Below are 14,489 nucleotides of genomic sequence, written 5' to 3' on the forward strand. Positions count from 1 at the left end.
ATAATATGACAAACAAAATGAGATTCTATTCATTATACTGCTCTAACATCTAGAAATATGTGATTCCTTGCCATCACCTCTATTAAATTACAGAGGCTGGAGCATTTGTCCATTTGCTGTAGGAGAAGCGATTTGACCCTCATACAAGTTCTCTGTTAGTATAAAAGGACTGCATTTTCCCAAGACAACTTGTATTTGCCTGCTTGCTTTTTGATGCTATTAGCTTGACATTCAGATATTTAAGAGACCTTAAGACAATCTCAACAAAAAAATTGCATACAATTTTAAATGTGTTTTCACTCTCATTCCACTACACACAACTCACACACCTGAAAAATACGTTGCGACTTTGCATAAGTATCTTGTGTGTCATCTGAGGGACCATTTCCCACAGTTTGCTAGGCTCTGCAGTTCATTAGAGAAATCTTCACCAAAAACTCTTAATCCTGGCAGCTTTCCTAGTAGAATCAATCTCAGTGATCGGTAATGACAAAAACAGCCTTGGTATTAGTATTTCACTTGATAAATTGCAGAGATCTAGGCTTCACTTACATTTGTCAACAATGTCTTTCCAGTGAAGTGCAAGGCACTTGAAAAATTACCTCTAATGTTTCAGGCTAGAGGGGGTGAAATATTTTTTCAAACTATGAGAACATTTCCCTCATGAACCATTAAGCCAACTGGGGAGAAAGGAAAGCAAGACAGGGATGGGAGTATGCTCGAATCTCTAAAGTGAGGGTTGAATAGCCACATGCCAAATTATTTTATTCCTGTGAGGCATACCATGAAATGATAAAGTGCTTTTGTTATGATACAGTGCACCACAGAACATTAAAAGAGGCTAAATTTCCTTGCTTTAAACTGATTTTTCTAAGTTGATGTGCCTGGGCCTGCCCTTATTTGTGTCTCTACTGTGGTAAATCCTTCTCATCTTCTCTCAGATCCTCTGTGATGGGTCTACAGGACCTGCTGTTGGTTCCCAATCTCCCAGTTTCTGTATCCTTCATCTCTCCCACTGATACAGATGCCATCTTTGTGCTGGGATGCTTATATCTTTTCTGCCTCTGTACTGTTCTGTCTAACCTAGAACCCAGATTGGGACACTTTAATAAGGGGCGATTCATGTTCCAGGATAAACACATCTGTTAATCTTCCCTACTCTCCTCTCTGCTACTTCCTTCTTTAGCAGGGAGGATGGAAGCAAACAAAGGTGTCTTCTGAGGATGTCCTTCCAGGATAGGCACATCAAGAGAGTGAATCATTCTGTTTCTAGCATCATCTACTGATTGTTCACATTAGATGATGTGAATGCCTCCCCAAAATCACTGGTTAATTTGGATGGAGAATTATCTGAAATGTGAAGTTCTTGATCTCTATTGGCTCTTCAGTTGTCTGGTTAGACAAAATATTTTTACTGCTAGTTGGTTACTGGTTTTCTTTGAATACTGGCAGTAAATTGGAAGTTATGGAGGATTTAGATAGCAGGGTTAGATCACAAAGTTCAAATGGTATCTGCACTGATCTTGCTGTTAGATCAGAAGCCCTAGTGGCTTACACAAGTGGAACACTGCTAGGCATTTTTTTAAAGTAGTTATAAGGTTTTATCTCCATGGCACATCAATCACAAAGTGAAAATAAAACAAAACTGTCAATAAATCACTGACCAAAATAAGCCTCTTTCTGGAAGGTGACTAGTCTCAGGTATGGATGGGACTGGAAGAGCCAGAACAAAGCTCTGGACAGGAGAAGCCCGAGTGCAGTGGCTCCGTATTTCACAGTGGGATTTGATATTCTTTTCTACTACTTTGGGCATGTGACCTGCATCTTCTGTGACTGTCAACATTGTCACTCAGTTTTGACCCTCAGCCATTTTGCTTTTCAGAAATGACACAACTTCCCCCATCAGGATGAGCCCATCTCCCATCTGTTTTTTTCTGTTTTTAATACCACATCAAAGACAAGACAGGCATTTCCCCAAGTCAGTGAAAAAGGCATTATTGCTGAGTGATGTGAGAAGAGCTTAAGTTGAAAAAGTTAATGTGTGTATTTCAGAGTACGATAGAAGGAATTCATCAAATTTAGAGAACTTTCCCAGTGATACACTATGCTGAATTCTGACATATTTAGTCTAGATGGTCTACCAGTGCAAAAATTTGCTTCACATTCCAACTCCTAATGGCCTACCATTTGTACATCTCCACCCAGACATATAAAATTCATGAGGTCAGATCACCAAAGTACATAAAGAGAATGTTTGACTATCAGGATGCAAGCTAAACTGTTGACAAAAGGAAATAAAAAAGAATGGTCTGAGGGAAAGGAAATGTGCTGTGTTAAGGCAAATCTTTTTTTCTAACTCTAGGTCCTTCTTCAGTTATCAGCAATGACGACGATTCAGCCAGTCCTCTCCATCACATCTCAAATGGCAGTAACACTCCGTCCTCTTCTGAGGGAGGTCCTGATGCAGTCATCATTGGGATGACAAAGATTCCTGTCATTGAAAATCCCCAGTACTTTGGAATTACTAACAGTCAGCTCAAACCAGATACTTGTAAGTAGAAAGAATTATATGCACTTCAGTCATTCATTTTTCTTGTGCAAGTGCTGGGCTCCTTAACAGAGCTAACAGAAAAAAGAGTCTGAATTCCTGGGAGTGAAAGGGTGGGGTTAAAATGTCTGCAATTTGTTTAATGTACTGCTTTACATCTGTCAAAGACAAATTCAGACTTTGTAATGAGTTAATTAATTCATTAGTGTTATGCTCAAAACCCAGTCCATATTTCATCAAAGTCACTGGTAGCCTTTCCATTGATTTCAGTGGTCTTTGGCCAGTCCTCTGCACTAAGTGCTTTCTTGGGAGAAAACAAATGCCGGGTCAGAAACAGCAGTCAGTATTGTTACATATTCATTGCATTTGTTTTGGTAAGGAACATAACCTGATTTTGAAATCTAAGAATTTGTAAAGTTTTAAGAATCAATAAGGGTTAAAAATTCCATTATTTTAGCTGTACTACAGTTCAACCTCTCTAGCTGAAAAAGACATTAAGAATTTTTTAAAAGAGCATGAAGTTCCTTAGTGGACAATAAATGTCACATACAAATTATTTCATGCTCAGTTAGAAGATGAAATGTAAAGAACCATGAAGAGTTAAAAATAATTAACTACATATAGCTAAAAAAGAGTATCCCTAACTTTAGCTACTGCTCTTCAAACCTATGACAATCAGTAGAATTGGACATTTAAATTGGTTTTTGAACTAGCTATTAGCAGTGAGAAAACTGAAAAAATACCTAGATATTGTGATTAATAGCAGCTGTAATATTTAATATTTTTCATCAGTACATTTAGGTCTTTAAGTGTTTCAGCCATCTTTTTGCCTCTGTTTTTTGTTATTGTGATTGTTGTTTTTGTTTGTTTGTTTGTTTGTTCTTTTGGTGGGAGTGTACATAGTTTCCCTGGAAGTCCAATATGTCTCTCTGAGAATTCACTCCAGAGATTCCTTCTGCAGCTTATGAGCATTGGGTGTGAAACTAAAGGGTACTAGCACCCATCTTTGTCCAACCTGGAATGATACTCCTTCAAAGCATGAGTTGTTGTTTAGGGCTTGCCTGTCTAGGTCATAAGGTCATAAGCGAAGGTCATCAACCTTTGTTTCCAACTTTGCAAAGTTTAAATGCTGTAATAGCAATCTTCCTTAACCTGTGCATGGGTGTGTGCATGCATATGTATGTGCATTACATCTAAGGTTGTAAAGTCTGATACTGGACTACCTACTTACCTTCCAAATGTTGATACTCATCCACATCATGATTGGTGCACTAAGAATAATCCAAACAAAAATGCTTCTGCCATTCACGAGAAGGGATTTTTCTGCTTTTATTATACATTTCCGATGTTCTGCTTCACTGTGATTTTTACATATGTGACACTATTTTATGATTAGAAGTGCCCCATTATCTCTTGTACCAGAGGATATTTGAATAGCCTAGTATATGTAGGAGGATGTATTAAATAATCACTGATTTGCTGATACTTGATCAGCAAAAGGAAAATGTTATAAAGATGCATTGTGATTAGGACATTAATTCCTGTAAAAAATAGAAGCCACTAGAGAATTAGAAATGGGCAACATGCCCACTAGAGCTCTCTAATGTTATATAAAAGGCTATGCTTCTAAATATGAGACTACTGTACCTCCGTTCCCAGCTGCATTAGATGGCATTATAATTGTTTAAATAAATATTAGTGACTGTGGAGTATTTCACTTTCAACATTAATGTTGAAGCAACATACATGCTATTCTGGAGAAAAATACACAAAAACTGTACAAAAACACAGATGTATCACATCTGAACATACTTGAACACACATGTACATTCTACACACATGCATTCGTGAGCACCCCAGAGACCTGAACACACATGAGTGTGCTTGTACACACTTGAATGCATCACACACATTTAGTAAGCTGCACATTAAGTACAGATGCATCCTAAAAGTATATACGTCTATGTTTGGTTTTGTGTGCTGCAATGAAACCCACATGGTGCCAGGGAAATTAATCACAGTACATGAAGTTCAGCTTGTGTGTAAATGTTTGCAGGATATGGCTGAAGGCTTTTCTATGGTGCTCTGGGGAAATACATGGGGCTGATGCTCTGCATTTTGCCACACTGCCATGGTGGTCCTAGACTTTTGGTTTTATTGTAGCAAAGAAAATCAGGAAAACTGTGACTGTGTACAAACCAAGCCAGACACGTGTGAATACATATGCTCATGCCACACACCTGAACACATATGAACATGCATGTACATACCACACATCTGAACTTGTGTGGACATTGTGTGTGGACATGTTCAGACACCACACATGAACACATGTGCGAACATGTGTGAACACATATCTGTGAACACATACATGCCTGACACATGTGAATGCACATTTAAACACTGCACATCTGAACATACTTGAACACACATGTGCATTCTACACACATGCATTTGTGAGCACATCACAGACCTGAACACACATGAGCGTGCTTGTACACACTTGAATGCATCACACACAAACACATTTTAACCCTGTTTATCAGAGAGCTTCAAATCTGTTGTGCAGATCAGTTTTGCTTTGACTCCATGATATTTTTTTTGATGCTGCTTGTGTGATCCCATATCACATTGGACCAGCTGTCTAAGGGTGTGATCTTTACCCCTACTCAGCACTGGTGAGATCATACCTGGAGCACTGTGTCCAGATCTGGGAACTCTCCACAGGAGAGACATAGACATACTGGAAAGAGAACAATGCAGGGCCACCAAGATACTGAAGGACCTGGAGCACCTCTCCTGTGAGGAGAAGCTGAGAAAGTGAGGACTGTTCAGCCTGGAGAAGAGCATTCTCAGGAGGATCTTTGGTCCAAGTGTACAAACGCCTGATGCAACAGTGCAGAGAACAGAGCCAGGCTTTTTTTGGTGGGGTCTAGTATTAGGACAAGAGGCAACAAGCACAAACTGAAACACAGGAGGTTTCCTCTGAACACCAGGCAGCACTTCAGTGCTATGAGAATGACAGAGCACTGGCACAAGCTGTCCAGATGTTGTGGATCCTCTTTAGAGATCTTCGACAACTGTCTGGATGTGATTCTGGGCATCCTGCTCTGGCTGTCCCTGCTTGGGCAGGGGCTGGAGCTGATGGATTCAGAAGGCCCTACCAATCTCAGCCCCTCAACCATTTTGTGATTCTATAATCTGTCTGATACAAAGGGAAATACAAATTATCTGATAGAAAAATAGCCCTTCTGTGAACGATTTCACATACTCTATTTCTATCTCTCTCACTCCCTTGTTAGTACAGAGCTGCATTTGTCTTTTCCTAACCTGTCAGCCTCCTCCTGATGTATATATCTGGTATTTATAAGCTAAGTAGCTCTCATACCTTTTTCCTGTTTGCAGTAACCAGATATCATCTGGTTTTCCATTTGCAGCAAGATAATTAAAATTTATAGTTATTTCCTATCTCATCTAAGTTCCATTGTCCTCTAGCATTAAAGACAGCAATCACTGACAGTCCTTCTGGAAATGAATTTAGTGAATGCTGGTCTGCAGAAAGGGGTGGAACTTTGAGCTAGGTGAAACTGTATGCAGATCGAGTTGTGGTTCTCACAGAAGCTGAAGGGGTATATCTGCTGTGTTTAGCAATTGGAGTTTCATTACCAACTTAATAACTATCTTGACTTCTGTAAAGATAACCATTTCAAGTAAATTTTACCATGCTCTAACACATAGTATTCAAAATGTGCATGGTTAAAAGAAAATTTAAAAATTGACAGCAGTAAATTTAATTTGAAATTCTGACACTTTCACTGTATTGGTACTTTACTGACTGAGTGACTAAAGATAAAAAGTGTTGTCTCCTAAAGAATCAATCTCAGATTACAAATTGTAGCATTTCCCTTCTCCTGTGGGACAGCCTTCGACGTGGGAAATGCACATTCATGAAGACCAAGGCTCCAGTGACTTCAGGGTCTGGGTTACACTCATCACTTAGGGCAGAATTTCTGTCCCTGGTTTCAGCCCAAATGCTCATATGAACTTTTAATTGACTTAACAATTGAAAATTACCTTTCATCTTCTAACTAGAAGTATTTGATACTTCTAACTCCAACTGCCCACTATTTTTGCCTTGGCAGCAAATGCACTTATGTTTCTTGGGCACTTGTCTATCTGCCAGCCCATCCCAGCACTTCAGGTTCTTCCTTCCTCTGCTGTGGACCATTATTTGCTGCTGGCTAGGGCAGCTCATCTGCCACATCAGTATCATGAACCTTTTTGTCTTGGAAAGTTACAGTCTGTGGTGCATGTTTCAGACATGTACCAGACTTCTCTGTTTCCTTCTATGAGAAATCAAAAGATTCATTCATTTTGTCAGTACTTGGCTAACAGTGACAACTCTTATTTTAGATGTGTGAGAAAGTCTACCACTTGGAGATAGTGAAATGCTCTTTGCACTTAATTCGCTGTTAACCACACTATGTTATATTAATGTTAGCCTGGAAACTTTTTGCTTGGGAATTACCAATAGAGATCAGTAGCTGCTGCTGAAAATCAAGCCATAAATTTGTACTTAAATATTACTGCCAGATGCAGAAATCCTGCATGGATGGCAAACTTTGAGACAAACTGTCTCCCCTGAAATCAAGTAGATGATCTAATATCTTGTAGGCATGGTGACTAACCATTGCTAGAAGGTTGGCTTTGCTAATCCTTCGAGATGTCACAGCACCTAAGTTAACTGGTCTCTTCATTAATACCATAATATGTCAAAAATTAGTTTTTTACATCCCTGCATTGACACTGTGGTTGCTAAAGTTATCAGCTGAATTTGCCAAATCTGCTGAAACAGGCTGAAAGGAACCAAGCTGTTTTCCCCATGAACAGCTATGGACATTTTTCACTCATCACTTAGCTTGCAGCATAGGTCTTAGAATGTATCAGCCCATTACTATTACATTTCAGTGCTTAATGATGGAAATGCAGTCAGCAGATAACATTGCTGAGCTGGACATTAATGTGAAAAGCAAAACCTAAGAAGAGGGCACATGAAAGATGTCAGGGGATATGCCCATGTTCGGATTTTGAGCGCAGACGCTGGATAAGAATTTCCTTGCAGATGGTTTTGGGATTTGAAGAGTCAAATTGTTCTCTGAATCTCACTCCAGTATGAGCCATCCTGCACCCCCATGCCAAGAAATACAATGGCCACTTGGTGCAGCTGAGAGGAAGGCAGAACTTTGCCTTTTCATGAAGAGCTTTGTAAGCTCTAGATTTCAGGTCCCTGAGGGTGAATGAATGCCAACTGCAGTAATGTCAGTTTGCACTTCCAGTGAATCCATGCTTTCAACTCACTTCAGTATATCCTTTAAGATGTTATCAATAATGGAAAATAACAGTCTAGTTAGTATGTGGTTTAGTGGCAAGATGAGTGGCCATACCTACAGCCTATGTGTTTTAGATGATGTGGTGTGGGCTGTGACTTTCAAGTGGGAAATGAGTGTGTATTCATCAGGTAGTCTTAACATTTGGTCTAAATTTGTGCAGACTTGGGCGTTCCTTCAAGTACCAGAGTGCGAGTGTTCCCTTTAGTTGTGTTCACTGGATAAAAAAGAATAGTACAATCTTCAAATTTACTTTTATTAGTTTTATAAAAATGTAGGGTTTTGCTTACGCACTATAATGTTTGTGCATCACATGGACTTCTATTAGCACTCAGACAGCAGGCCCATTATTACAATACTATGTTGAAAAAGTAGTGGGTTATGCAGACGCCACTGAAAAGTAGGAACAATTATTGTACTTAGCTCAGTGGCTTCTACAATTTTAATGTTTTTGCCTGCTGTGTGTCTTAGTTCAGGTTCTAGTGAACATACATGGAAAAAATGCATGTGAATCATTTCAGTTGGTAGATGAGACACAGCTCACATGCCCAATATGAATAATTATTGCCCTTCCAGTTGACCTTCTAGGCATTTAAATTGTTAATTTACTCTCAGGCATTTTCATTTACGTCCCAGGTGATTTCAGTCTTTTTTAACTTGCTGTACTCTGTGAGTATAGATTTCTTCTAAGGTATACAGATACGGGCTCTGGTTATCCCTGTTAGGCAAGTAACAGAAGTTCTGTTCTCCAGTCCACCACCTTCTTGCATAATTTTTATGTGTGAAAAGAAATAGTGTTATTCTTGTCAGTTTACCATGACTTCTACAGTATTGGACTTTTCACTTCAAATCCACAATTTTTTGAATCTGCTCATGATTTCAACTTTAATTTTAAAGGGGAAAAGTTGTGAAGAACTTGAGAGTGTGAGGCAGACCCCAGAAGCCTGGGAAAGAGATCTGGATTTGTGTTCCCTTTGTTTGTGTCATTCATGACGTTGTGATTCTTTCCAAGCTCCTTTCACGATGGAGTAGCGTGGAGCATGGTAGGAGCACAGTGTGGTGCAGAGCTGCCTGTCCCTGCCAGCCAGGGGTCATGGCCATGGCTCAGCCTTGGCAAACTCTGGCCTCACAGAGCTGCATGGCCTCTCCCAGGAACTCAGTGGAAGGATGCACTTTACTTCCCAGTCCTTTTCAAGGGTCATCCATGCCTCTGCAGCAAGGCTGGTTTCCCTTCATTTTGGCGTCAACTGACAACCTTCTGCCCAGTCCTTGGATCACTAGCCATTTGATCTGAAAGAAGAACTGGCTGTTTCCAGGGCAGGTTCAACAAAAGGAGGGTTTGGTCACTTGAAGTGTGTTTCTCAGGTCTCCTTGCCTCAGGAGCTGTGCAGCGCAAGTTCCTGCTATGGTGGTGTGGCCCTGTCACGTCTGTCTCAGTGTGTGGCCTGTCACTGCAGAGCAGAGCATGAGAATCTGGTGACTGGAAAGCTGCCAGCAAAGGGACAGCTCACCCAGGAGGGAGCCAGTGCGCTGCAGGGATCTGACCTGTATCTTACTCAGAACAGCGAGTTTTTTATTTCTGTCTACTGCTCATCTTTTAAAACAAAACAAAACAAAACAACAACAAAAAAAAAAAAAAAAACCCACAAAAAACACAAAGTGAGCTAACTGCCTGTATTGCAAAATCTCTGACTTTGTCTCCCATGTAACAAATGCAGCATGTTCCAAGTTGTATCTGTAATCTTACAGCCTTACAGCATTAGAGGGGTCATTTTTTGATGTGTATTACAGGGTGAAAAATAGGTTCTGTCCCTGTACACAAGAAGGGTCTCCCAAGAGAAAGAATGTCAGCATTTTCATCTCTTTTGAAAGGCTTTTACATCTCAGTGACTGCAAAAGAAAGGCTGTTGTGGTTTCTTAGCCAGCTAAGCTGTAAGCTTGGGGATTTTCCGTCAACTCCCAAAATTCAGAGAGCTGAAAATTTATAAGCAGCTCGTTTTCCTATAAAGAACAGTCTGACCTCAGCAGTCAGAGCGCAGAGGAGAAAAACCAATCAATCTTCATGTAATCCATACTGAGAGGAAACACCTCGCTACCCAGACTGAACTTGCCCAACTTGACGTTCATTGGCAGTCGGGTTCAATGGATGGGAGGTTTTCAAGGGCACTTATTTCACAAAGATCATAATCTTTAGATGCTGAAAGCTGAGGAGCCTTATGTGCCAAAAAAACTGTGAATAAGATTGAGACTGAGAGGAGGAATATATATATTTACTGCTTGTCCTAATCCCATTGTGTGCCTTGCTCTAAAGGTATTTTCTTGGCTAGATAAATGTATGAGAGATATTGTCTAGATAAAGACATAAAAATATATGAAGATATATTTTCTTGGTTTGACTGAAAATTTACATAGTGTGATTTTATGTTTTAATCCCTAATTGCAGACACCATCTAAATTTTGTATCTTTGCTAATATTCACCATGAGATGCATATGTCAGAGATGTTATCTGCATACAGGGGTGGTGTATTTATTAGTTATATTTGACTTTTCTTAAGCTGGCAGTAGATTTGTCCCCCAAACCTTAGCACTTTGATTCTCACATATTTTCGTATATAAATATAAATATAAATACAAATATATATATATGTATTTATATAAATATATATATATATATAAAATTCTATAAATTCTATATAATTCTATATCATATAGATTCATAGAATGGCCTGGGTTGAAAAGGACCACAATGCTCATCTAATTTCAACCCCCCTGCTATGTACAGGACTGCCAGCCACTAGACCAGGCTGCCCAGAGCCACATGCAGCCTCCAGGGATGGGGCATCCACAACCTCCCTAGGCAACCTGTTCCAGTGCATTACCACCCTCTATGTGAAAAACTTCCGCCTAATATCTAACCTAAACCTCCTCTGTCACTGTTTGAAATCATTCCCCCTTGTCCTACACCCTTGAAAAAAGCCATTCCTCCTCCTGTTTATATGCTTCCTTCAAGTATTGGAAGACCACAATGAGATCTCGCTGGAGCCTATTTTTTCGAATAGTTTTGTCATATAGTTCCTATGCCCAACAAATGAAATGTAACAGGGAATAAGTAAAGTTGTGAGAAACTAGGCTTTCTAACACAATTCTGAGTCTCAGCAAACATATTTTCTCTTCTCTCTTTTAAGCAAATAGAAAACATTTTTCCAAAGCCTTTAACTCACACAGTGTGGATGTTCACCTCTTTAAAAATTCAGCATTGTAAGAAAAGTACTACTTCTTCATTTCATGTTGAGGTGAAAATACAGAGTCATTTTTGTCCCCAGAAGTTACTTGTTTTGCTGTTTTGATCTGTCCATGAAATCCATTTATATCTTGTAAAAAAGGCAAGCAGTTACATTTTCAGAAACTCCAATTTCCACTGGGAGTCCTGCTCTGGAAATGCAACTACAGGAATAGCAGCGTGAACTTTGATCTGTAAATGAATAGTGTATTTTATTACCTGGAAATACAGTGCAATAAACACATTTCTGGCTACAGCAGATGTTATGAGAAGATCTGAGAAACTGAAATCTAAAGAATCATAGACTCATAGAATGGCTTGGATTAGAAGGGACCTCAAGGGTCATCAAATTCTAACCTCTCTGCCATAGGTAGGGCCACCAACCTCCAGATCTGGTACTAGACCAGGTTGCCCAGGACCTCATACAACATGGTCTTGAATACCTCCAGGGACAGAGTACCCACAGCCTCTCTGGGCAGCCTGTTCCAGCATCTCACCACTTTCTCTGTAAAGAACTTTGCCCTGACATCCAATCTAAATGTTTCCTTCCTTAGCTTAAAACCATTCCCCCTTGTCCTATCACTATCTACCCAAATAAGAAGTCAATTCTTTTCCTTTTTATAATCTCCTTTTAAATACTGGAAGGCTGCAATGAGGTCTCCTTGCAGCCTTCTCTTCTCCAGGCTGAACAAGCACAGCTCCCTCAGCCTGTCTTTGCAGGGAAGGTGCTCCAGTCCCCTGATCATCTTCATGGCCCTCCTCTGGACCCTCTCCAACAGCTCCCTGTCTTTCTTGTCCTGGGGGCTCCAGACCTGGGGTACTCCATATGGGGCTTCAGGAGGGCAGAATAGAGAGGGACAATCACCTCCCTCTCCCTGCTGGCCACCCTTCTTCTGATGGAGCCCAGTATAGCATTAGCCTTCTGAGCTGCAAGAGCATGCTGCTGAATACATTTCAACTCAATGTATTCAAAGAGAGAAAATGAAACGAGTGCATGAGGCATGCACTCTCATTTGCCTGGCTAACTTCAGTTAAGCATAGCAGAGTGCTTAAAGGCACTTTCAGCATCAAGCTCTATTGCAAGCTTCATGTGAAATGCCTACTTAGGAACCCTATGGAAACTGAAATGCAATTCAACACTTGCATAAACATTCTTTGCAATTAATTTATTGGTCGAGATGAAAAAAACTTTTTTAGTAGGTGTAATCTCAGTAGCTTCACTACCTTAAGATTGTCATTTGACAGTACAGTTGTATCAGAAATTCATACACTGTTTTGGCACCAAAACATGTAGTTAAATCAGTTATACGTAGATGACAAATAGCTCTGTTTATGTTGTAATGATTAAATTACGCCTTTCAGACTCTGTGCTGCATAGTAAGTTCTAGGAACATTGTTTTTATATATAAAAACCTGCATATATATATAGAATTTTAATGAGAAGTAACATGATAGAACTTAAATGGGTAGTACTTATAATTAAGGTGAATGGGAAAACCATAATAAATTGTGAAAACCTGTTTATCATGAACTTGCGCATGGGAACAGGATTAGGTCTTTGATTTATTCTTTGTGTCAGTGAGAGCTTTGGCTAAATAAGAAATACAGATGCAAGAGAAGCCAGCTAATGTAAATAAGAATACAATCAGAATAAATACAATAAAATAAGAAATACAAATATATAAATATTTCTAGATAATAGGTTTAATGAATACTGAAGTAAGAAAAAATCAGAACTAAATCAAATAACTTTATAGCCAAAATAATATCATAAATTCTACTTTTATTTTCTCAAGTTTCATCACCAGGCAGTTGCATCATTATTAAAAAATGTGAATGTGTAACATGCAGTTAGCCCTGAGCACAAAAGCACCCACAGATTAATCTTTTGTACATACTAGATCTGCTGAAAGGTCTGCTGCCTTCTCTGAATATGCATGTGCTCCCTTATTTACATATTTCTGTGCATGCATGAGGGTGTGCTGGCTCACCTTCTCTGTCTCCCCCTTTTCTTCATCAGGGTTATTAGATTCAGCAATAGAAGTGCTTTCCCCAGAATATTCTTTTAGAGGGGGGATCCATGCAGCTGGAAAGTGGAAAGCCTATGCTCCTACCTCTGCCCAATTTCCCCCTACAAAGAGAAGGGCTCTCTAACTACTCTGGGGTGTCTAATTTCCCAGACTATCTTAGTCTGAGCTCTGTGCAGTTTGACTGATTTTGCTAAAAAAAAAACAACATCAAAGTTTGTAAGATCTGAGTATGTTTGGCTTCATTTTCACAGGGGTTTGCTGGGGAACTTCTCATTGTCTCAGGCTTTACTGCATGCACATGCGTTGTGAGCACAGGATGGGTCAGAAGCAAAGGAAATGTAGCAGCCTTTTTAAGTGCTGTCAGAGATGAAAGTAATGCAGTCAGTAACACTCTGGAATATTCTGTAATGTTCTTCAAATCAGTCTTTCAGCATTAAGTTGTTCATTTAATCTTTCAGCAGGCTCCTTACTTTTCCAAACAGTACTCAGAGAAAATGATAAGGCTGTTTTGTTTTGATTTTCTTTCTCACCGAGAGATGTTAATATAATTGACTTAGTTCGGACATATGTTCTATATAGTAGAATGCCTGAGCTCAGGTTTTTTGACACATCTGAAGTCCAGCAACATGTTTCCATCATTAACTGCTAAAGCATATCTTTGTGGTCATCTTTTTGAGTCATCCCTTTCACATTCTCCTGTAAACTAGCTTTATTTGGATTTGTTGAACAGAAGCAAAGGCCTCTTGGGCGCAGCTGTTCTCTCTCCCAAAAGTGCAGACTCACTGGGCTATGACTGAAGGATGCAAGGAGAGACAGGAGTCTGTAAGCACAGAAGTTCCCAGACTGTGAGGGTTGGTATGAATTTCTTAGCACTTGATGAGGTGGTTGAGCAGGACATTCCACAGAGGACAGGTTATCACTCTTCAAAGGCCAGTACATCGATTAAGGCATGAGGCATACAGATCTGGTATGAGGTGAACACTTACTACTCGGTCTTATCTCTAGCCCATCAATTCCTGTAATAATTGAAGACTATTATTTGCAGATTGCTAGGGAATCACTGTGATTGAAGTATAAGGTCCCCACAGGGGGAAATAGTGTCAAATGACTGAAGTCAAGACCCTGCAATAAGGTCTGAAATTGCTGAAGCACTGTTGATGAGAAGTTATGCTGTACCTCTAGCTAGCAACTTACCCATTAGCTTTTGGGAGCAATTAAACAGAAATATTTAAATGAAAAACAT

General features: G+C 39.6%; 1 protein-coding gene across 8 annotated transcripts in view; it reads left to right on the forward strand.

Annotated features, from left to right (window-relative positions):
- Window positions 1-14,489, forward strand: part of NTRK2 (neurotrophic receptor tyrosine kinase 2) — a 204,810-nt gene that overhangs the window by 110,330 nt on the left and 79,991 nt on the right. For all 8 annotated transcript variants that reach the window (XR_014880318.1, XR_014880319.1, XR_014880320.1 and 5 more), the window contains one exon: window positions 2,363-2,551. Coding sequence is in view for 5 of the 8 variants with exons in the window: in XM_085212798.1 (XP_085068924.1) it covers window positions 2,363-2,551 (189 nt within the window). In the remaining 3 variants the exon portion in view is untranslated. The remainder of the gene's footprint in view (window positions 1-2,362; window positions 2,552-14,489) is intronic.

This window comes from Meleagris gallopavo, chromosome Z (genome assembly GCF_905368555.1).
Source record: "Meleagris gallopavo chromosome Z, MGAL_WU_HG_1.1, whole genome shotgun sequence".
NCBI classification, from domain to species: Eukaryota; Metazoa; Chordata; class Aves; order Galliformes; family Phasianidae; genus Meleagris; species Meleagris gallopavo.